Source organism: Halictus rubicundus, chromosome 1 (genome assembly GCF_050948215.1).
Source record: "Halictus rubicundus isolate RS-2024b chromosome 1, iyHalRubi1_principal, whole genome shotgun sequence".
NCBI lineage: Eukaryota > Metazoa > Arthropoda > Insecta > Hymenoptera > Halictidae > Halictus > Halictus rubicundus.
In genome coordinates, this window is record NC_135149.1 from 2,842,424 (window position 1) to 2,867,775 (window position 25,352).

The 25,352-nt window shown below is 50.3% G+C and overlaps 1 protein-coding gene across 1 annotated transcript; it reads left to right on the forward strand.

Annotated features, from left to right (window-relative positions):
• Positions 1-848: 848 nt before the first annotated feature.
• Positions 849-15,197, forward strand: LOC143352747 (growth/differentiation factor 8). Its single transcript, XM_076785507.1, has 3 exons — positions 849-2,176; positions 12,803-13,451; positions 13,724-15,197. Exons 1-3 carry the CDS (start codon positions 1,804-1,806, stop codon positions 13,941-13,943), a joined length of 1,242 nt encoding a protein of 413 aa, XP_076641622.1. The 5' UTR covers positions 849-1,803; the 3' UTR covers positions 13,944-15,197.
• Positions 15,198-25,352: the final 10,155 nt, after the last annotated feature.

Below are 25,352 nucleotides of genomic sequence, written 5' to 3' on the forward strand. Positions count from 1 at the left end.
ACCGGCACGGCACGCTCCGCCAGCTGCCTGCCACTGCCACGCGAGTACACGCAGACAGAGTACAGCGGTTCTGGTTCTTCTCTTTTGCTCCGTCCTCTCCTTCCTCGCGGCTAGGAGGGATTGCGGCGAGTATCTGTCTTCCTTCCGGGACCCGTTCGCGACATCCGACCCTCGGCGCTCTCTCTCTCTCCCCTCTCTCTCTCTCTCTCTCTCTCTCTCTCTCTCTCTATTTCTCTATCTCTGTCTCACTCTCACTCGCTCGTTTGTTCGTTGTCTCTTTACCTCTTTCACTCCAACACTCTCTGTCTCTTTCTCTGTCTTTCTCCGGCTGGTATCGTATCGCCAGCTGATCGCGAGGCTCGAGGTTACCGATAGATCGTGGTCCCGGAGAGCCGAAACAGCTGAAACGGCGTGTCGCGGCGATCTCCCCCGGAAGCGGGTCGCGGATCCTGGATCCGTGGATCGTGGATCGCGAATCGACAGGACACCGCGGGGAAACACGAAGAAACAGCACAGTGGTGGAACACGGCGAAACACGGAAAAGAGGACATAAGAGATCACGAGAGCACGAGTGCGTTCTGGAACGGGGATGGAAGAGGAAAGGAAGATCGGCGGTCTGTGACAGCAGCGGTACCATGATACGTTCAGGAAGACGCGCGGTGCACCGGTAAACTGTGTGTATCAGTAGCGCGCGCGTGTCGAGATTAAAGTTCGCGCTGGAACGGAGGTCACGAGGGTTCACCGGACCGTTTCGTTTCGTTTCGTTTCGTTACGTTTCGAGGGGGAGGGCGAGGAGAACGACGAGGAGGACGAGGGGGAGGAGGAGAGGAGGAGGGGGAGGTGGAGGAGGGGGTGGAGGAGGACACCGAAGGAGAGCCACGCAGAGAGAGAGAGAAGAGACGGTCTTGAGAGCCGGTGAACGACAGAGCATCGCCCCCAAGTGCAATGTGATTTTTAGGATGTCCTTTTGTCCTTCTGTGCTTCTGAGTGAGTGACTGTAGTAAATGATTTTGTACAGTGAGCAGGTTAAACGGAAGCAGTGGACGGAAGAGCGGCGGTGCCTCTCTTGTCTCGAGCACTCGTTTCCACCGTTACCGGCCGCACTCGACGTCGGCGTCGACGTCGACGGGAATATCTCGGCGCTCCGTTCGCGTTTACGCGCGTTCGTCGAATTGGTCGGACGGCCCGTCAGCGAAACGGAAGAAACGGAAGAAACGGGAGGAACGGGAACAGGGGGAAAGCAGGTGAGAATCGTCAAGGGTACCGCCAGTCGGGAAGCGGCGCGGATCGCGATCGTGATCGAGCCGATTGCCCGATAATTCGGGTGATGCGCCTAATCCGGCTCCTGGACGCGGTAACGAGCTGCGCGTATCCAAAGAACCACCCTAGGACATCGCTCTAGGAAATCTAGGAGCCCAAGAGGGCGGTATCGCGACCAAGTAAGAGCCGGAGCAGGTGAGGCTGGAGGTGGAGGAGGACAACGAAGAAGAAGAAGAAGAGGAGGAGGAAGAAGAAGAAGAAGAAGAAGAAGAAGAAGAGGAACCAACGTATCTCTGGCAAAAGATTACCGACGGTAATCTTCGCGAGATAAGAGACGAGGCTATTCGGGAGGAGGAGCGTTCGCAGACGGGCCGGTCTACGAAGGCGACCGGGAACGATCTGGGAAGCATCTAGGAAGGATAAGGTTTCGGAGAGGAAGGATCGGCAAAGGTGCACGAGCACGATGAGGCCGAGCATCTGATCGTTCCTTTCGCGACCAAGGCCGATCGTAAACCGATCCGACTAACGGTGACCTTGAGCAAGATGGTCAGGAGGGCGCTACTGCTACTCTCGCTGGTCCTCCTCGGTGCCTTCGACGCACCCGGCATCGAGAGACGCCCCATCAGGTACTTGGCGATGGCCGTCAACGCTTGCAACACGTGCAGGATGCACGAGGAGATCAGAGCCCTCAGCCTCGAAGCTATCAAGGGACAAATACTGACCAAGCTCGGACTGAAGCAGGCGCCAAACATGACCGGCCGGGCGCTACCGAGGATCCCACCGATCTCCAAGCTGATGGACATGTACGGGATGCAGGCGGACCAGCCACAGCCCCTCGAGCCCGGCATCACGCACTACGAGGAAATCGACGAGTATGCCGCCAAAACCGAGAGTGTTTTCGCCCTGGCTCAACCGCGTAAGTTCCATCTGTTTTGCCGTTTTGTTATCCCTAGTCGTCGAGAACGCATTCCGTCGCAAGCTATACATACGCCATACGCCGTAGGTCGTACGCCACACGCCACACGCGAAAGCGCGCAAAAACCTTGCGAAACCGCGCGTGGCCACGCTCGTGGCAGCTGACCAGAGTTTTCCTCGGCAACAACCGAATTAACCTTTCGACTCCCGTGGAACCGACCCGCGATATCGTCCAACCGCAATTCGCAACATTGTAGTTTCAATTGAAACGCACTCGACTGATCGCGTTCTTCCTCTTCGTCGAACTGTAAAAATAATTATGTAACACCACTGTTGTCCCGATCGTCCATTAGCGATATTTAACCTCTGCTACGTGCTTTCGGGGTCGTTTTCGACCCACGGACACGCCTCCGTTCGATCTGTCTAGAGGCGTCAAAGCATTCGCGATTCTTTTTTTTTCTCGCGAAAATAGTGAAGCGCGCGAAAACCGCGAACACCACCGTAATGAGATTCTTCCGTATGCCGCGTCCGTTTTGGTTGCCGCGCGGGTAACGAGAAAAGAAAGGGTGGCAGTCAGGATGGATGGTTAGGACGCGAGGCGAGGCGAGGCGCGGACGGCTAGCCAGCGATAGACGCTGCGTGGCAAGCGCGTGCATTCTAAATTCGCTCGATCGAACCCTTTGCCTCGTTCGCTGTCCAGAACGGTATTCCAGGCTTCCCCGGTCGTTCGTGTGGGTTCTGGCTGTCCGGGATCGATTTGAAATTCGATCTTCCGCCCTCAGGCTTCGAGGGCTGGTCGCGAGGAGATAATGGGCCTTATCGAACTCATCCTTCCCGTCAGCTTTCTTCTCCTTCTTCGTCTTCTACTACTTCTTCAACATCATCATCATCATCATCTTCTTCTTCTTCTTTTCCTCCTCCTTTCCATTCGTTTCTCTCGGCTCTGTTGTCTGTTGTTGGCTGCTGGCTCCATCGAAATCGTTTTACGCAATGGTTCGCGGTCGATCGATTCATGGTTAATTGATCCGCACTTTGGACAACCCGTTCAATGAATTCGACACTTTCAATTTTCGATACGGTCGAAGGGGAAACTCGAGGAGACGTGGCGCGGGCTGGGCTCTCGCCTTGGAACGGGGATGTGTGCGGGCCGAGAATTCGCGAGGCCAAAGCGAAATCGTTGCGTCGTTGGATCGTTGGATCGCTGGATCGCCGGATCGCCGGTGGTAACCTGTGTTTAACCCCTCTCGTTCGACCGAGGCGAATCAGGGGCTTCCCTTCAAAAAGCCTATTCTACGCTTCGCGCGAGGATCGAAACCCGATCGTTTGCGGCCGATTCGACGGCCGATAGCCTCGATCCGTGCATCGACGGGACCTCTTGAGCGCGCGCCGATGCGACGATGCACCGAACCCGTGCAATTTCTTCTCGAGTGTCCCGTGTCTTTATCGAAGATCGTCGTTGTCGGGCAATTTCTCGGTGTTGGCCACGAACGGTTTCATCGAAACTGGTTGTTCGGTTGGCCAGTGAAGGTCTGTTCTTGCCTGTTCTCGCCTATTCAGCGGCGCTAGGTGATTTGAACGCTTCATCTAGAGGTGCCTTGCACCCTCGCCTGTCGAACGCAGCAGAAAACAGCGACGATTTGGCTCACCGAAGACGAAGGCGAAGGACGCGGCGATTGAACCGCGCGTATTCGTACTTATTCGCGCGTATTCGAGGTTGGGAGGGGATCCGCGTCTCGAGGGAACCGACGATAAGTTATGACCAGAGCCGTCGGCATTTCGAAAGTTGCGGCTCCGTCGATTAGTTATCGGTGGGCAGATTAGCCGAACGATTTAAATACAAATAAATAACCGATAAAACGAAAACGAACGCTAGGCGAGGCTGTAGCAAAGAATTTTGCGGAGCCGATCCGGCGAGAGACATGGAGCGATACGGATGCGCGAGCGTAGAGCGTCGGTAACAGCGACGCCAGAGTCGAGAGAATAGGACGATGCGATGGCGGACCGGTATCGAAAACGCGGAGGGTTATCACCTTGGGCGATCCATATTGCTCTCGAAACGCTTGCAGCCTGGATACCCGTAGCCTGGTACCCGTTGCAGGGCGATCTCTGGTATTCGCATCGTGCCAACTTTTTTTTTTCTTCTCTCACTCTTTCTCTCTCGGAACACCGCGCGCCCCACCGCCTATGCGCTCCCCGGCTTTCTCCATATTCGCGTGTTTCTCGACTATTCTCTCGCTATCTTTCCATCTCCGTCGGCCCGTCGCGTCGGCCCGTCCGCCTCTTCTGGCGTTCGGCTCTCTAACTTCGAGTCTCCCCCATGCTTCGAATCTGTTCCTTTTTTCTCTGGCTGTTTCGTTGGCTCTCGCGGACATCGACATTCCTCTTGTGTTCACCCAATTTTCGTTTTTTCTGCAACGCGCCACGGCATGGCATACTCGGCTCGCGATCTTTTCGCAGCTCTTTCGCCTTTTACCCCCTCCGTCGTGGACCGATGCGTTTTTCTCTTATTACCGCGCAGTTTTCTCTCTCTCTCTCTCTCTCTCTCTCTCCCCTTCTTTCTCTCTTTCTCTCTTTTCACGAATTCCTGCCGTCCTTTCTCCGTATTTTTCCCTCCTGCCCCCTACACGTCTATACGTTGTGATCTCTCGTTCGGTGAAACGACCGAACGCCGATTTTTTGTCGGTCGTCCTCGAGAGATCGATCGATCCTCGCCTCTTGGTCGTTGCGGCGGCGGTCGATCGCCTTGCTCGCTCGCTCGCTCGCTCGTTCGCACTTTTGCCCGTTCTCTCTCTCTCTCTCTCTCTCTCTCTCTCTCTCTCTCTCTCACGTTCTCTTTCGCGTGTTATAAAACGCGAGCCGTGGAAAGGACGTTTTTATCATCGTCCCCGTGGATGTTGCAACGTCGCCGTTGCGAGCGTAGCGTCAAATAACGACCGTTTCGCCGTGCAGGACGAAACGCGCAACCGGAAATCCACGCATCCGTTCCCAGGGAAATTTTGTCAACGTTCGCTGTGTCGAGCGTCACGTGGGTCGCTTGTCGTTTGCGGATCGTTTGCGGATCGTTTGCTGACAACAACCCGCGGAGAACGCTCACGGTTCTACGGGTAGGTTTCGCGTTCTTACGCGATATCAATTTTCCTTCCCGTCCTTTTCCTTCTCGTCCTCGTCCTCGCCCTCGTGATCGTTCTCGCCCACGTGCTCGCCCTCGTCCTCGTCCTCGTCCGTTCGTTAAACCGTCTCAACGTTTTTCCGTTCTTCTAAACTAATATTTCGTTGTTACCGGTTTGTGTATCGATTTTCGCGCACGGTCGCTGGCTAATGTACAACGTCAACGAAAAACGATAAACATTACGCAGTGATGGAAGTAAGCAAATTTGACGACGACACGAAAAAGCGACAAGTCGAACATGGGAGGCGATTGCGGAGTACGGCGAGTGTTAGATCTCTCGGAACGAAGTTGAATCGACGCGACGACACGCGACGTCCGCGCCTACGGCCTACGATATCATCGAGAATCGAAATTACGGCGCGGAGCCACGGTGGCCACGAACGCCCCAAAGAATCTGCGACGGAACGTCCAAAAATATAAGAGTTCTAACAGCGGCCTGCCACCTACCCGGGCAGCTTTGACGCGATAACGAGCGATGAGCCTGACCTAGGCTGTGTGCACCGGCCCTGACCTTCGCAGCGGTCCAAGGCCGATTCATTCTGGTTCGGGTGTACTTGGAAATTTCGTCCGTGGAGGAACCGGATCCGAAGTAGACAACGAACTCTTTATCGTCGCGCATTCCGTATCGCCGAATGGCGTCAAAGAATCGTTTTACTTTGGCGAGGATATTCTTTTTTGTTTGCGATTCGGTCTTCTTTTTGCGCAAGAACGGGTAGGAGCGATGGCAACGACGCGACGTTTGTTTCTCGTTGAACCAATGAAATCCATCGAACCGATTGACCGATCGATTGATCGGCTGGTCCTTCGATCGCGAACACGTAAACCAACGCGCGTCCAGGCGCTTTTCTAGTCGAATTTACATACTACGTAAACTACGATAAACGCGACTACGACGCGGATAATTCGGTCGAGGGAACACGAACAAGAATCGTCGGGCAATGAGTCTTCGGCAATTGCGATTCGTCGTAGAAATAACGCACTCTCTCGATCGAGATTACGTGGACGATCGAATAATTTCCGATAGAAAGGGGTATGCAGATTCTTCTCCCGAGAAGCGCGGACCGTTCGAGAAGAAATCTATTTGGAAAACGGGGCTCCGATTTTGTTGGTTTTCTTTCGTCGAGGCAGTCGTCGGTACACCTGTTCTGGCGAAATTAATAAATCTGAAACGGATATATAAGCCGTTGAATAATGACAGTGCAGTTAGTGGCACTGCGGTCAGCATACTCGCAGACAGGCGCCGTGCCATCAGTGATTCTCATTTTACATCGTTTCTGTCGATCCGACGCGGATCGTTTCAGCCTTGCCGTAAACCGATTACAACTACGACGACGATTACGATGACGATTACGGTTACGATTACGATCGACGATCGACCATCGAAACGTTATATATATGATTTTGCACGGCTCTTTTCGATATCGATGGGAAGACGGTCGCGAGCTATCGCAATCAAGGAAGATTCGTTTCCGTTGATGACGTTGACGATGACGATGATGCGAAAAGGCGTCGTTATTTGGGAACGAAGAGCAAGCGCGAGCGGTTCGAGCCGCGGAAAGATCGATCCTGGTCACGCAGCACGCAGCCACGCAGCCGTGGCAGATATTTAGTCGACGATCTAGATCGATCGGCCGTCGATAGATCCGTATGTAACCGATTGATTGGACGGTAGCGCCGATCTAGAAAACCAGTTTGTCGTGTTCTTGACTCTCTCGGAGGCATTAGCAGTCGCGAATATCGGTGCTGCGTTGCAACGGGAGCGCATTTAAGGACTACTAGAGTTACATAACAATTCGATGGGTATTATCGCTTGCTTGGACGTGTACCTACAATATTAGATCTATCGTATCGCGTTACCGCTACCTCTTGCGCGGATTCTCATCTCATCTCGTTACTCCTCTCCTCTTCTCTTCTCTTCGGTCGCGGACGAGCGATTATTTTTCCGATTCCGTTCTATATTTAAATAATGCGTCAGAGAGGGAGGAGAAGAGAGCTGCTGGCGATCGATGGATCGATATCACGATACGAGTCACGGAGGAACCCTTTGGGCGTGGAATCGGCCGATAAAAGAGCGTTCGAATAATCTCGGATCGTGGAAATGAGGTTGGTTCGCGGAACGGAGTCGCGATATCGTCGATGATTGTCTCGGACCGGTCGATTTTGAGCATGAGGCGCCGTGGAACGCCGGCAAGCTGATGGGGTGTAACGAGAGGCGTTTCCACGCGTTCCCAGCCTCGATGTACACGGCTCGTTTCGATTCGTTTGCGTTTCTCTCTGCGCACGCGATCCCCGCCGTATAGCCACGGGGTACGGCCAGATCGTTTTCGAGTTTTTCGAGGTTCGAACGGAAGAACGGAAGAAGGGAAGATCGAGGGAACGGAAGACAGGAAGCGAAAGAATCGCAGAAAGAGCGAGCAGGCTCTGGGCCATGGATTGTGGACTGTGGGGCTTGTGGGCTGGTGGGTTGTGGCACGGGGGGAAAGAAAAAGAGAGAGAGAGAGAGAGAGAGAGAGAGAGAGAGAGAGAGAGAGAGAGAGAGAGAGAGAGAGAGAGAGAGAGAGGGAGACGCGTGACCCAAATGCGAATTTTATCGAGTTACGCTGTTATACTGTCGAAGTGCAGTCACAATTGCAGGGCGGCGTTCGTCACGCGATGCAAATTGCTTGAGGGCGGCAGTTTTTACGTCCGGTTTCTGGCGTGTACCGCGGAGCCCCGAGGACCAGTCTCGAGCAGCCACGGGGTGTTGGTCCCTCAAAGTCGGCACCGAGCGACCGGTCGCGCGTCGCGGCAGGGCAGGGCAGGCTAGGGCAGACCCTTCTTGCCTCTTGCTTCACGCGGAAAACACAGTCCCTCCGAACGACCACCGGAAATACGATAAGTGCTTGCAGATACGGCCTGCGGGATTTTCTTACAGTCGCGCGCACGGCCGAATTAAACTTATCGCCGATTCCACGCCCGATTACCGTGTCCCGGGATCGTTAACGTGCCTCGGATCGCGTTCCTCGGATCGCCACGAGAACCAATTCCGTTAACTGCTCGGTTTACGGCCACCCGACACACGTAACCGCCGCTCCGCGCCGCGTTTCAAACCGTTTCGACGCGTTTCGACCTCGGTGCCGACAAATCTCGATCACGATTGTGGGATCAGGACCCCCAGACCAAAAGTATGTAGGAGATCGGGAAGAACGGGAGGGTTCCGTGGGTGAGCGCGTTAGTCGATCGGCTACCACCAGTGAGGTCGCGGGTTCGATTCCCGGCGGCCGGTGCCCTCATTTTTCCCGAGATCCTACACGATCGTCCATCGACGCGACGGAACCGTTCTGGAAAACGTAAAGCAGTCGGTCTCGGTTTTTCACCTGAAAGCGACGATTAGGGTGATTGCGCGCGGTGGTTCTAAGAAGAAGCCGGCGGAAAGAAAAGAAGCGGTTCGCGAAATATGTATTTGCTATCGGTCATTCACCTCGGCAGGTATTCGAGCCGAAGATCGTTGGTGTAATTAAGTATTCCCAAGTCGAAGTTGGAGGGCATGTTATCGAGCGAGTTTCGGCCGAACGGGTGGGACGGGATGGGACGGGTCGGGTCGGGTTGGGATAGGGTGGGATCAGAGACCCGGGACAGAGATACGGCACTGCATTACAACATTAATTTCGGGGTTCAACGCTCTTGGAGTGGGTGGTCGTGGCCGTGGTCGTGGTCGCGGTCGTGGTCGTGGTCGTGGTCGTGGTCGTGGTCGTGGTCGTGGTCGCAGCAGGTACAGCGTAGGCTGACGCAAACTTCTCGACACCCTTGCGCGACCTACCCGTTACCTTGCGATTTCTGATCCCCCGCTCTCTCGATGGATAAACGAGTCGCTTCTTCGCGCATGGCCACGTTTCCAAACCGCTTTCAACAAGTCTCTTCTCGCGGATCTTTCGATCGTTTACGGTTTTCGCGGATACCTATATACGCGGCAGCCGACTGGTCGCGAGTATCGGAATACCTGAGAACAAAATTCGATATCGAAATCGCTGTGAGACGACGCGACGGTACGATACGCATTGGTGAAAAATGCGTCGCTCGATGCTGAAGATTCCGTCACAAGGTTGAAAATAGACGACAGGATCTGGTCGCGTGGTAGCAGCGCGTGCCACTTTCGGTATTAAAAATGTCGACGAATCGAACAGGACAGGGCAAGGCAGGGCAGGACACTACACGATACGAGCAGACACGCGTTCAATTCTGCGTCATTCGGAGCCATGCGTTTTGCCGCTAGACGATTTGTCGCGGCGATATTTTTAAACGTCGTCGCCCTTAAGAGACGTCGCGTCGGCGTCGGCAGCGGCAGCCGTCGTTGTTGCGGCAGCGAGTGAAACCACCGAACCGAACGATAGCGGCGAAAAGTGCGAACGAGGGTACCGTCGAGTCGTGGCGGGAGAAAGCGAGGGGAACGCAGGGGGTAGTCTCGTATCAATTATTTCTTCATTTATTTATAGGCAGGGCCACGACACCGCGGTATCACCGATGTTTTCCATCATTTCCACTCGTTCTGAATATCCACAAGCGAAAAATCGTTCGCTTTTTCTTACTTTTCCTCTCGTCTCGTCGTGCCGCGTCGCGCGGCGCCGCGATCGAATAGCTTTCCGAGCCTACCGATCGATAAATCGTTTGTCGAGAAACTAGATAACGTTGATTGCGGCGTGGCCGAGCAATGCGAGTGACCTCCGTTCGCTAAAACTATATTTATCTGTGTCTGCGCGGCGAAGCCACGGTGTACTTAGTGTGCTTTAGCTTTAGCTTTATTGTCTTTCTCTCTATCTCTCTTTCTCGCTTTCACGCTTTCTCTCTTCCTCCGTTTCGGTCGACTGTCCTCGTCCTCCGACAGGAGGCTTTTTTCCTCTCTTTTCCGACACCAGCCCCGGCCCCTTTCCTTCCTCTGTCGTGCTCACTCTACGTGCATTTATTTGTGTCTGCTCTCTCGTCGTCACCGGATTTAAAATCCGCGCGCCGCGCCACGTGTTTTCGAGCCCGGACTGTAACACTGCAACGCTGCGACGACGCTTTTGCACGCTTTCAACTTCGACGCTTGCAACGCAGCAACGTTGCATCTGCCCCCATCGTCGCCGCGATACACGATCCTCCGTCGCCGAGTCGCAACGCCTAATTCTGAGAACAAAGATGCGTCTCGATTCTCGATCGTCTTCGCAGTCTCGTTCTCCCCTTTTCACTTTTCTTCTTCTGTCTTTTTTCTTACTTTTTCTTTAGTCTTTATTCTTTTCCAAATCCGGAGGCGGTGGTTTCCCCGTTCGCTCGGGGTTAAATGTAAACCGAAACATCTCGCGACAGACGGACGGTAGCCGCGTCTGGACCAAAATAAAATTCCCATCTTTCCCTCCACATTTTTCGTCGCGATGAGCCTCGTTCGCAGCTACAAAGAACAACAGCTGTCCGGATCGACGAACAGTACTGCGACTCGCTTACCGCGAAACGATCGCTATTCGCGAAAAATAAATATATAAATAAATAATGTCGTGAGGAACGCGTCTCGCGTTAATTTGATAGGAGCGTGTAAAATCTCCGCAGCCGTCGCGCCGCTCGGCAACGAAAATGGAGCCCGGTGCGTGGATACCGAATATGTACCGAGCAGAATAATTTGCAGAACGCTACGGTTCAAGGACAAGAACGATGAGAGGAGCAGATTACGGGAACCTGTGGGTCTCGTAGGCGTGCTCGTCGCCGACGATAGCGCGCGGTTATCGAGCCGCGTTCCTTCGAACCTCCAGCTCGTTATCGTTATTCGGCGTCGTTATCGTCGACGCTTACGCTTACGCGTACGCGTACGCGTCGCGTTTCGACCCGTTCCATGTTTCCGCGATAGCGGAGGGTGGGACGCCGTCTTCTCCTCCGTCGCGATTGCCTTTTCCTTTGCGTTTGCCTTGTCGTTTGCCGTCGCGTCGATACGACGGAAGATCGCGGGGAGTCTCGCCGCGTACCAGGCTAACTCGATCAAGTTTCTTTGCACGAAATTAATGATGAAGCGAAAGAGGAAAGCCGGGACGGGGGAGTCCCGTAAACCGATTAACGAGCTGTGACGCGCGGCTGGAATTTTCGGGAGGAAACGTTCCGATTCAACGTCGCGGTCGAAACAAGTATGCGAACGCGACGTCGACCCGACGAATTCGGAGAATTAGTCGCGATAAATTGACTCGAGGTTGTCAGGAGGGAGAGTAGGGGGCATGCTCGGATCTCTAGGAACGATAATTGCTCGTTTCCATAGCATTCATTCCTGACGCGAACACCCGGCGATCCGACGAATTCAGGAAATCGTGGGATTCGGCGCTCTCACCCGCGCTCTGCCTCTCCGATAACTAATTATCTTGGGACGAGTCTTGAGAAATTGGACGTACGCGATGCGAGGAACGTGACAGCTCGAGTGACAATGACAACGATACACCGCGGCCGTTCTCCTCCGTCGTTCGAGTCGTACGGTAATCGCGCGGCGACGCGCTCTACCGAAATTATTCAACGTACCTTGCCGAAACGTCCGTGATTCCGGTAGGGTTTATTCGCCAATTGGTAGAATCAGAATCCGACAAGCCAGTTCTTTCTCTGCGATTTTCCCGGGCCCGGTGTTCCGTGAAATGTCCCGTCGCGCTCCGGCCACGGGGAAAAAACGTTCTGGAAAAGGCGCGGAGGTGGTCTAGTTCGGTACGTTCCGATCCGGTTCGGTCCAATCGAGTCGAATCAATCGAATAAGTCGAATGAGTCGAATACCGGGACGAGTCCGTTTAGAAGGGGATGCGGGAGACGACTCGAGTACACGCTAAAGGTCGAGCGACGCGACGCCGACGGATCTGTTCAAAGAAAAATGCGGTGGTTCGCGTAACGGTACGATTTCAGGTGGCTTTACCCTTCATGGAAGCGGTCTCGAAGCGAGCGATGACCCGAATAGAGTCGGCCGGGGCTAACGCGCTTCCCTACGCGTATATAAATCTGCTTCGGCGTTTTTCCTCCTCTCCTTTCCTGTCTTCGACCGTTCCCTCGCCGATCGCGGCGATCGGAGATCGGCGACGACGCGGGTCGCCGACAGAGTACGGCGGTCGTCAATCGTCGTCCGTCGCTCATCGGGGTAAATGTCGGACGCACGTGCTCAAGCGAGCCTCCATCCGTCTCTCTCTCTCTCTCTCTCTCTCTCTCTCTCTCTCTCTCGCCCTTTCCCGTGGACAGCAAGAAACTCGAGTTCTCTTGCCGGTTGCTGTTGATTTATTGCCAATCACGGAGCACGAGGATGCCGGCCGCATCGCGGTACACCGATCGATCGGACCGATTTCGTCCGACATTGATTCCACGCGACGCGTCGCGCCGTGCCGCGACGTCTCGAATTCTATTGTCCCTTGCTCTCGAAAATTCGAAGACCGCAACAGACAGAGTTCTCTGTTTAACGAGGATAGGCAACGTTTGATTTCGACGATTCGGTTTCAGATCAGAGGCTGAGGCATTCGAAGGGCAGCCTGGACGTTCTCTACTTCAAGTTCTCCGACAAGGTGGTGCAGCACCGAGTCACCAGGGCAGAGCTGTCTCTATGGATATGGGGCGGCGGGCAGGATGCGGCAGAGCGTCCGCTAGACGGAAAGTCCGGCGATTCGGAAAGCCACGAGGACAACGGTCCCGTGACCATCACGTTGCAGAGGATCCTCCGCGGGGCTACGGAGTCCGGGGCGCCGTTGCTCGGCCCGCCGTTGACCACGAAACATCCGAGGCCGGGAGGCCGCGGCGGTTCATGGGTCACGATCGAGCTCAGAAGGATGGTCGCCGAGTGGTTTAAACACCCCAGGGACAATCTGGGTGTAGCCCTGAAGATCTCCGGACCCGGACCGGGACCCGGATCCGGCACCGGCACCGGTGGCAACCACCGCAGGAACTCAAAGTTGGTCGAGACCAATCCTGGAGCGGAATACGCGCCGTACCTCGAGGTGCAGACGCAGGAACTCGACTCCCGGAGGGGGGCTAGGATCAAACGAAACATAGGACTCAATTGCGACGAGACCACCCAGGAGACCAAGTGCTGTCGATACAAGCTCACCGTGGACTTTGAGAAGTTTGGCTGGGATTGGATAATCGCGCCCAAAAAGTGAGTTATTCTTCTCTTACAATGTTTCTTCCGATACGTTGCCACCGTCTAGGTTGCTTCGCGGACGCTTTCAATCGTCCAAAATTTCTCTTATCGATTCCCAAATTTTGGCATCGGCGTTGATCCTCTTCTCGAACCCGATACGAATAGTCCAGCGATTTCGATCGGCTGCCGGTGAATCCAGCTTCCTAGCTTGTAGATCGAGTAGGGTAGTAGTTAGTTGGTCGGCTTGGGCGACGCGTAATCGATACGCGACGATTTTGTTGCCTCAGGTACGACGCGAACTACTGTTCGGGCGACTGTCCAATGGCGTTTCTGCAGTCGTATCCGAACACCCACATCGTGAGCCTGGCGTTGCCGCCGAATAACACCGGACCATGTTGCGCTCCGAGGAAGCTTTCCGAGATCACGATCCTCTACTTCGACAACGAATATCAGATCGTGTTCTCCCGGCTGCCGGGCATGGTCGTCGAGAGATGCGGATGTACATAGTCCACCGTACGGCTCGACGAGGAGCGACTCCGACGGCGACGACGACGAAGACGACGACCAAGACGACGACGACGAGGAGGAGGAGAAGGAGGAGGAGGTGGAAGACCCGAAGGAAGAGAAAGTGGAGGAGGAGGATGCCAACGGAATGACGCTCGTCCGACCTGTCTCGCGACGATCCTGGACGGTTCTCGTTTCTTTTCCTTTCTTTCCATTCTTTTTCTTTCCGTTTCATTCCTTTGTTTACCTGCCGAGAGACTTTCGATCGCGATTCGATCGTTGATCGGTCGTCCTCGTCGTCGCGTTCGATGCTCGACGATTTCCTCGGCGATTCCTCGTTCGATAGACTGAAAGTGCCTTGTTTTGGTGTGTGTTTTCGGTGCCGTGAGACTCCTTCCCCCAAACGGTCGAATAAACAGGCACGGGGGTCCCGGCAACGCGAACGAGACATAAACGTCTCGCGCCTGGTTTTTAGGCTGGATTTTCTATACAGCGAGCAACGAGCAACGAGCAACGAGCAACGAGCAACGAGCATCGAGCAACGAGCAACGAGTAGCTACAGCAGAGGACGGCGACGTCGATTGTCTTGGACGAGCCGACGCGAGACGGGCAACTCGATGCGTAATGGTGGTCCACGAGGATGGTCCATGGCAAGGCGGATAGTTCCTAGAGTCACGGTATTATTTTTGTGGTGTCGATGCGTTTGCACCTGATCCAAGAGAACGACCCCGCGAAAGAATTATTTTTTATACGGGAGCTTGTTGCATTTTTCACAGGAAAACAAATGAAAAATGAAGAAAGATGGAAAGATGAATTTCTCACTCAATATCTCTCTCTCTCTCTCTCTCTCTCTCTCTCTCTCTCTCTCTCTCTCTCTCCTCTCTTTCTTTGCGTGTGCGTGCGTGTTTGCACGTGTGTGTGTGTGTGTGTGTGTGTGTGTGTGTGTGTGTGTGTGTGTGTGTGTGTGTGTGTGTGTGTGTGTGTGTGTGTATGTCTCTCTCTCTCTCTCTCTCTCTCTCTCTCTCTTTGGCTGTTTATACATACACGTACCTATACATATTTTCCCTGAATGTATCGCAACGAAGCGTGCGAGCGCGTGTACGAGAGTGCGTGTGAGTTTCGTGTAAATACTTGGTAAGTTAGGCTGTCCTTTCATTGTCGCTTCCGCCGGGAATCTCTCTTCGCTGTTCCCCCGAGAGCAGAGCTCGCGGCAAAGCATGCTCTGATGCGCGTGTTCGAAGCAACTATTTTGCATCGCATATATATATATATATATATATATATATATATATATATATACTTGCGCGCGAAAGCAATGAAATAAATGCAATGACTCGCGTAATAAAAATATTTGGATCGGATCGGGTCGGATCGCGTTTCGCCGGACTTTGTCCGGAAGAAAACCGCGCGGGACTCGTTCCCCGTGCGCGCAGCCGTGGGAGAACGCGAGTCCTTCTTCGTTTTTCGAACGCGATTACTCGATCGCGTATCTTTCGACACGTTTGTAGATACTGACTGCAACAGCCGACTAATCGCACTCGGAAACACCAACGGAACTCTTTCTCGTCGAGAGCCATGAGAACGGTTCCCGGCGGCGAACTCGAATCCGTAGAGACTACGATAGAAACGGGAAACGGAAAACGGAAAACGGAAAACGGGACGCTCACGGGAGCCGTTCGCGTGGCTCGATTCGCGAATCGCAAATCGAATCTGAATGCGACAGAGAAATTTCCGCGCGTATAATAGGTAGCTAGACTAGACGTCGACGGGCCGCGTCAGTGGCAATTATAATTTATACCTATGTGTACGTATATCGTGGCCAACTTGCGTCCTTCGTCGCGATCGAAAGACAACCGGACGGAAGGGCGAGGTTCGACGACGTGGTTTTATACTCGATCCCGCGTCTTATGTGATTCAGTGTAAATTATGGTAGTAATCGTTGTGATATCTAGTTGCTTGGCTCGAGAGCACGCCGACTGCGAACAGCGTCCCAGCGTACCGAGGATCCTCTCTATTCTCCCAATCCTTTTATAGAAGGATAGAAACGTTTTCCTGTGATTCTCTTCCTTCATCTGTCTCTATCGTTCTCTTCTTCCCCTTCATCTATTTCCTGTTCTCCTTTGTTTCTCTAGAGTAAATGTAGGAATTTTACGACGTTAGGATTTGCATTTCGAAGCCGAAGCGAGTTTCAGCGGATCCGCCGAAACAGCCACGCCCGCACCTGTAGCTACACGCTTTGCTCGACTTCTCGGTTTCGCGCGAAACCAGAATAGACGGAGCGTCGACGAATTCACCTCTCCTTTTCTTCTTTCGATTCGCTGTCTTCTGTTTCTCCCAATCTGTCTCTTTACTGCTCCACTCTTCGTCCTTCGTCCTTCACCCGGTAGACGCACACACACACACACACATACACACACACACACGCACACACACCCCCTCTCTCTTACTCTCACACACTCACTCATTCACGTATCAGATTCTATCCTCTCGCCTGGTTCCCATTTCCTTCTTTGTTTGTCAGTGTACCTATAATTAAAGAACAAAAAAAAAAGGAAACTAATGGAATTGTGTACTCCCAGTATCGAGACGAGGGCGGCGAATATCGCATACTTATTACATGTAACGTGTACTTCCTAGGTAGAGAGTATTCATAGAATATTTATTCGCTGAAATAAATGGTTTTTCGATGAAACGTGTCTCGATTTATTTCGAACGATTCTCGATTGGTCTCGGTTTTCGAACTCCACCAGATTCCTGAAAGACTCTGCGTAAAAGCGGCCACCGGAGGAGAGAGAGAGAGGCGACGAGGGCGCTGCGACTGCGCCCAACTTTCCAGCGTGTTTTTTCTTCGACGTAGAACGAACGGCGCGCGTTGCATCTCGTCGTCGGAATGTTTCCGTTTCTTTTGCAATCGGCCGGCCAAGATTCAGGGTGCGACGACATGCCGCTCCGCGATAAACTTTCGGGCCACGAAACGATTATTGTTCCATGGGTTGTTTTGTCCTCGGTCGGAATCACGAGAAGCCGGCGCGGCGTGTTGTCCGTTTACGTTTCCGTTTTCTTTTTCAACGGATCGCTTATCGAGATGCTTTCCCTCGAAACTCGAAGGTGAATCGATATGCCTACCGACTTCGAGGTTCGCCGTTTTGACCGAACGCGAAGCTCGCGTCCGTATTCAATATTTTTAATGTTTATCTCGGGTCAAAGTTAAACGTGCCTCGGGTATATCGTGGGTCGCGCGTGCTTCTCCCCGATACCAAACGAAAATGACGTGCCTTTTCCGCGGTCCCGATCGTTCAACAAAAATCGCAGAGCGACGATTGCCGCGTACTCCTTGTCGCACGAACGAGTCGCGGTTGCGTCGCGAGTCTGTGCGCACCGAAACGAAGCTCAAGGAACAGAGCAGGGCAGGGTAGGGCAGAGCAGGGCAGGGCACACCGCGCTGCAACTTGTTTGTCCGGCGTGTTTGACCAAGAACTATTGCCCCTCGCATGCTGCTCGCGCGTTTGTCAATTAATCTACAATGTGCGGCTTCGTTTTAACGAGTCGTTAATCGAAGCGCAGGTCCCTCTCTACGGGACACGTACTCGTACATCTACGTCCACGTCTATGTGTACGCGTATTACAAGCGGTTGTTTCTCCCTTCCTTTCCTCTTCCGCGATCCCTCGCTCTGCTACCGTGCGTGACGTTTCTTAATAAACTACGAATCGATTAACGAACCGCCAGAATTTCACGATAGAATTCGACCCCGTTTGTTCCGTCGCGTCGCGCGTCGACGCGAAACCATCGGATCGTTCGTTGAATCCGCAAACCGGAAACACGTTCTGCCGAAAATCGACGAGCGATCACGAACACTTGCGCTTGTTTTGGTTCAGCCTCTATAGAAACCGCGACATCCGCGAACCAGAAGACGAGAAACGAACGCGATCCCGTCGATCGAGCCGCAAAGTAACGAGCAGAACTTTCTTTTTAGTCGGTACCGTTGATCGGGCGGTTAGAGAAGCGACGCGACGCGACGCGACGCGGTGCGATGCGACGCAGCCAGCCAATCCATCTTCTTTTCGACAACGACGTTGGGTACGATGGACCGATGCTGGACATTCTCGCGGGTCCACGAAGAGAAACAACGGTACGTAAGTAAATCCCACGTAAAGTTCGTTTTCGACACGACGCGATTCGGCGACCGCGACGGAACGTCACATATAACTCAATTACACTCCTATATGCAGCTTTGCTAGTCTATGTAAAACAGCTGTTACAATTGTAGTGATACGTGATGAAATTTTGGTATTATTGATGAATGTACAGGGTGTAGAAAAATTATATGTCACGATCATCATAGCGTGATCCCACACCTCCGGATCGGTGGAGATCTGTGAAAAAAATGCACCGCAAAATTCATTCTTACCTCGAAAATTGAGGTCGAAGTATCGAAAAATTTGAGTGATGAGTACTATACGATGGAATGAAAGAAAATTTTTCGACACTTTGATCTTGACTTCCAAGGTCAAGGTGAATTTTGCGGTGCATTCTTTAAACAGATTTCCACCGATCCGGAGGTCAAGAATCACGCTATGGTGGCCGTGACATATAATTTTTATACACCCTCTACAGTAAATCAGCCAAATAAGCAACTACTCCTGCAAAAATTAATGTCGAGTCTAGCTCGCGACATAGGACTGGATATGGTTAGGAAAAGTCCAACGGCTCACCGCATTATGGCCTTGAACCTATGAACAATGCTAGAATAGTTTTTTGCGATTTTTCAGGAAAAGCAGCTCACCGTTCCCGTTGCCCGCTTAGAAAATCAACTTTCCCCCGATTAGTTTACCGCGCGCGAAAGGTCAAAATGGGGAGAGCGCGATGCTATTGCTCGTGGAACCATAAAAAAAAAGGGAAAAGAGAGAAAAGAAGTGGGCATAGAGCGGCATTGGGCGCGAAGAAAGACAGGGTTCTCCGTGGAAGGAGGAAAGCGTTTGGCGTGGATTTTTCAAACTAGCAATTTAAATGCCGATCCGATGACAGAGGCAATATCGCATCGTGCTCGGAGTGCAAGGTTATTAAGGCACAGTCTCGCCGGCGAGTACAGGCCACAGGCGTACAGGCTGTAAACTACAGGCTACAGGCCGTTTTGCTCGGATCGAAGCTTAGGCCAGTGGCATCGGGTGCTCATTGCCATTGCCCGCTCCCGTTCCCGCTACCGCACCCGACCGAATGCCGAACACGCCGAATGCAAAGCTTCATCTGCGATTTCGATTACTCAACCAGCCTCCTATCGCCTATATCTGCCGAGAGAGAGAGAGAGAGAGAGAGAGAGAGAGAGAGAGAGAACAGAAAAAATAAAGGAACCATCCAACGCTTCACGGTCTCATTGTTTATTCAAATTCTTGCGCTGCTAGAAATCGACGATGGGTTAACATACGATTAAGATAGCAATCGGTTTGGGCCGTTTCCGGCCCAGAAATATCGCGAATCGTTCTCTGTTCGTCGCAACCGTCATACGTAAATGGAATGATTTCACAGTTTTGTACAGTAAATCCTCCTACAACGCGGAGTAAAAATTTGCAGCAAATTTGTGCTAATTTGGAATTATTATAATGCGATACGGATTAATCGCGTTACAGGAGGGTTGAGTGTATCGCGTAGAAGAATTCGCGCGTCCGATGCAATCAGGTTGCCCGGTTACAGATCGCGAACAGGTTACTCGATGGTTTCGGGCAGCGGGGTCTGTTGGTTTTGGGAAGCAAGGTATTTATTTAGAAAGAATAAAACACAGATATGATTTTGAACGATATTTGATCGATGTTTCCTCTACTAAGGCTAGGCTTAGACTAACTGACTTCGGCAGCTCGTCGATACGTTTGAGAACGATAAACATCTGAATGGGACACGTCGGCGGACCAAAAGAAGCGCGGCTCTGTCTTTGTTTCGATACCTAAAGATACCGCGAGATGCAATGTAGTGAGATACATATACAACAGTTCCTGGAACCGTATTATATGTAATTTTTGTACATACATCTATAGGGTCACACGGAAGGTATGTGTCCGGCGAGGAAAGAAAGAGAAAAAAGCCGGGAGAGGATAGATTAGACGAACGATCCCCCGAATTTCTCGATTGGAATCACGCTGGCAAGGGATGCCGCGCCTTTGGTACGCCTCCGCTCGTCCTTGGCAACGCGAACGGAACGTGGTGCGCGGCGCGGCGGGTAAATTTTCAAAATATTGACGCGCAGAAGCTGGTCTCGCGTCGCGTCGCGTAGCGTCGGCGACCGGTTGTTCGCGGCGACGGAATTAAACCCGAGTTAGTTTCAAGCGAACGTTGTCGCGCGGCGAATTTTCGTGTTTCTGTTTCGGCGAAAGGGGATCACTAACCCGACCGTCGGCAAGGACGAGTGTTCGAGGCGCCGCGCCGTCGAAGAAAAACAATAAAACGAGAATTGGCACGTCTGGCGAAACAGTTGACTGCCGTCAAGTCAACTGGCTGACTTGTCCGCTCGTCCGCTCGTCCGCTCGTCCACCTAACGAGAGACAAGAGACACGAGACGGAGACACGAGACACCAGCCCGAGATGTCCAGCGCATCACCGGAGCGCTAGACGGTTCTTGCTCCCCCTGCCTAAACCACCTTTATTTCGCATGTCAGCTGCTAGCTTCGCAAAACCCAGAATTGCAATTGCGAAAAAAAAAAGCGTTCAACCACCAGCCGAATTTTGTTGTTTCTTCGAACAAACGTTGGCCGCCTTGCAAAGAGTGGCTCCTTTCCGAAACATTTGCAAACGAGGCACGGTTAAACGAGTAGAATCTTGCGATTCCTAGCAACACCGGCGCGCAGCGCGAAAGAAAATTTTCGGGCGACTTAGTACAGTGATTTCTCTATATATGTATGTCGCCAAGGACTGGGTGATAAACATCGCGGAATTGTCTCAACTACCGGGGTGTATACGCCGTGAGGGGCCCCGAAGCTCGAGAGGCCTCGGACGCCGAGGAGTGTAAACATAACACGGCTCGGATATGAGCAGGTCCTGGATGATACACAACGCTGGCAAGACCCGTGTTGTTGACATACAGTGACTCCCAAAAATATTCGGACACTAGCTATAACTACCTTTACGACTTGATAATTCCTTTGTTAATAAAGCAATCGTCCCGGGAATTGTTTCTAGCAATAAAAGATCTATTAATGTTGATAAACATAAATAATTTATTTGAAAAATGTACATAAATTCCATAATAAAAATTAGTAAAAGAAATAATGTACCATTTTTGGCTCACAAAAATATTCGGACAATATTAATTTTTCAATTTAGATAATGTAATTTGGCATTACAAAATTTGTTTAATACTTCGTGGCATAACCATTTTGTTTAAGAACATGTCTTAATCTGTTTGGCATACTGTTTGTAATTTTTTTAAAATATTCAACAGTTATATTCGATCACTCAGTTGCAAGTCTTTGTTTTAATTTAGCTATCGATGTAATTGGGGTTTTTCGAATTTTTCTATCCAATTCATCCCATAAATTCTCGATAGGATTAAGGTCCGGTGATTGGGGCGGCGAATGAAGAATTTTGGGGCAGCGGTATAATAAAAATTCTTGCACAATACGTGACTTGTGCTTGGGGTCGTTGTCTTGGTAAAACTTAAAAGTATTATTAAGCCCCATTTTTTCAGCACTTTGAATTAAATTATTTTTGAGTATATTTAAATAATGATTTTTGTCCATGATACCGTCAATAAAAACTAGGTTACCGACTCCATATGACGAAATGCAACCCCAGACCATTACGCTGCCTCCGCCGTGTTTCACTGTACCTCTTGTATTTTCAAAATTAAACTCTTTATTCGCTTTCCGCCACACCATAGTTCTTCCGTCGGAATTGTACAGATTGAATTTGCTTTCATCAGCAAATATGACATCCTTCCACCATGTCTCATCCTTAGAAATTAGCTCTCTTGCAAGGGTTTTTCGTTTATCAATATTCTTTTCGTTGATAAATGGTTTCTTTCTAGCTACTCTTCCATTGTAACCAGCTTGCCCCAGCACTCTCCGAACTGTTTCGGCTGAAACATTTTTGGAGCTTTCTCCTAATAGCTCGCTAACTAGTTTTGCAGCACTTAAGCGCGGATTTTTTTTTCACTTTCCGAATAATTTTGCTTTTCTCCCTCGTACATAAGAGACTTGGTCTTCCAGTTTGCGGAATAGAATCAATGCGATTCTCAATATAAAATCGTCGACAGATATCTGCAACAGTACTCTTACTTATACGAAGCATTGCACTAATTTCGCGATAGGTTTTTCCTTTTTCTCGATGAAAAATTACAAGCTGTCGCACATCGAAACTCGTATTCTTTCCTTTGCGACCCATTTTGAACGAATTCACGTTTACTACTGACAGTAGTGAGGTGGCATGGACATCTAATGGTCCACGAGATTCTGTTTGTAAACAAACGTTTTCCCGTTCTTGGAATATCGCGTCCCCAGAAGGCGATTGCCAGAGAAATATAATACGTGTCCGAATATTTTTGTGAGCCACGAATGGTCCATTATTTCGTTTAATAATTTTTATTATGAAACGTATATATATTTTTCAAATAAATTATATATGTTTATCATCCTTAATAAATGTTTTATTGTTAGAAACAATTTCCATGGCGATTACTTTATCAACAAACGAATTATTAAATCATAAAGTTAGTTATACCTAGTGTCCGAATATTTATGGGAGTCACTGTACATCGAGAATTCACTGTATTTTGCCGAGTACGTTCCTTGGAAGTTTGACCGCAACCCCTAATGAGAAAACAAACGGAACCGGAGCACAGTGGTCCGGATCGAAGAATTTAGGGACATTTGTGTATAACTTTGGAACCGTTTGAGATATTGAAATGAGGTTTGAACTAAAAAATATTATAAAATAATCTCGAATAATACATGTTAGAATATATTTTTTGTTTAATTTGTTAGTTAGTTATTTGTATAAATTTTTATGTAGTTGTTGAGTCAGTTGCTTTTTGTTATTAGAATTATTGATAAAATGTACAGGTATATAAGTTATTAAGTGAGGTATCTAACGTTACAAATATATATTGCGAGCAAAAGTAATATTAATATTTTATTTAATTGATAAAATAAGAATTATACTAATTAATCTTACCATTTTGTTCTTGAAGAAGTAGGTACAAGCGGCTTTTGTTTTCTTTATTTTTTTAATAATTCCGCAGCCTCTGGACTTAATTGTTTGATTTTCTTCTTGTAAGATCTTATTCTCGTGGATGAAATATGTGGGTCCGATGTTAATAACAATTTGTGAAATGTATCTTCATTTGTAGCGATTCTAGAAATTTTCCGAGTATTTTTGGTTCTAATTTTTTTTAAATCTTTATGTCTTGTTTCATGAGCCTCTTCAGATAATTGGCCAATCGGAAGTAATGCGTGCTGTATTATCTCCCTTCCATGAATTAATAATTTTTGAATGGAGGCTGGCTTATAATATGTATGTACCACCCGTAGTGGTCAATAATATATTTTGCTGTGCTTTGTGCATATTGTTCAAATTTATCCGTGTCTATTTCATAAGGCGAGGAAATTGTTTGAAGTATTACATGAAATTTTTTAACCGTTATTTAATTAATTTGTTGAGAGTTCTCGGGCTTCACAACAACCAACGCGCGGCGACCGTACTTGCCGCCACATAGTCAGCTTTAAACAACTATAAATTGTAAAGTAGGACGAAATAGGAAATGATTCGTGTACGGTTATTTAAAGGAAGTTGTACCGAAAATAGTCCTCTTTATTAGAGCCTGGGAAGTTTTGGGAAAAAGAAAGATATCCTCTGACAAGTATACAACATTTTTTTAATCTGTCATGTATCATTCAGCATTATTTTTTAAATATATTATTACTAGTTATTACTAAAAAAATATATGATTTCTTATTTGGAAGGGATGCACTATATCATACAAAAAAAAAAAACTAAGAGATAATATGGGACGAAACGATGAGGACATCGCAAAGAACTTAAGCAATTTTGTCTGGTGAAATATGCTACTTTCAAAACGCTCAACTTTAAATGATCTTGTTAACTAAAATATTTACTCAATTTCATTAATTTCTTCATTTTCGAGGTCTATAGACGCTTCCAAAGCAATGCAAATTGATTAGTTTTCAATTTCGAAAAGTCGACTTTTTGGTCGAATGTCCCTAAACTCTTCGATCCGGACCACTGTGCGGAGGTTAACGCGTTTACGTTCGGAGAAACGCGTCCGTTAAATGTTTACGCATGCACCGGGGATCTCGCGCGGAAGCGATTTGGTTTCGCGAGAAACGAGCGATCGGTCGAAATATTCGATAGACACGGATACTGGGTCACGGGGAACTCTCGGCCATCGTGGAAACGAGATATGCAGACTGTTCTCTGTTTTGCCGAGTGTCGCGCGCGTGACTCGCCTCTCGCGGCATTTTCGTGGCGGAGGCAATAATTGTTCGCGAGGGAAAAATTTATCGCTCGGCACGGTTTGGAGCGTAAAAGAGCGGAGCGGAACGAAGAGGAGAGACGACCGTGCGAGTAAACGATCAACAGCGATGCGACAGCGGCGTCGATCGAATCGGGGGACGCTTTCCCTTGGCACCCTTTCGATCCGCTCGCGAATACCTAAGATAAACCATAAACTTCTCTCGCGCCACGCGTGTGCCGTATCGAATGTTCCGTACGAGACAACGGTAAAATGGAGAAGCGTTCGATGGGGTTAAGAAAAAGTGCTGCGCTGCAACGGCGCGTTGGGCGCACGGTGCGCGGTGCTAGCTCGACGGTCCAATCATTCTAATCGGTTGGTCGCTTCTCCCTTTCCCATTTTTTTTTTTTTTCGATTTCGACGAGCGAATGTTGTCGCGTCACATTTCTCAGCTTTTTTCGCTTCCTCGTGCGAGAGAGTTTCGCGGGAACGTTTGCCGACCGCGAGACTGCGAATAACAATACCAGCAATCGTAATCGTAATCATAACAGTAGCGATAATAACTAGTTGCCAATGCGTGGGCTTTGATATAATTAACATTACGGTGTCGGCGGTGGTCTTTAGCTCGTGTTTAACGATCCATTGAGCGAGGCGACTTCGAGCGGTCGAGCACAGCCATTACCTGGAATTGCATTTTACGAGACCGAGAGTGGCCAGAAAGAGAAGGAGAGAAAGACAGAAAGAGGTGGACGGTGGCGGACCGTAGAAAATGCGACAAAAATTGAAAAACAAAGGCGGATCAGGAATACGCTCCTCCGAAAATAAAATGCGCAAACTGCGCAACGGCGATTCGCGATTTTCCATGATCGAGAGCGATCGCGTTCCGGAATGATAACACGGTTGCGCGGCTATACCGTTCGGCCTCGTCGCATTTTTGCGCAGGTTATGGACAGTGCCG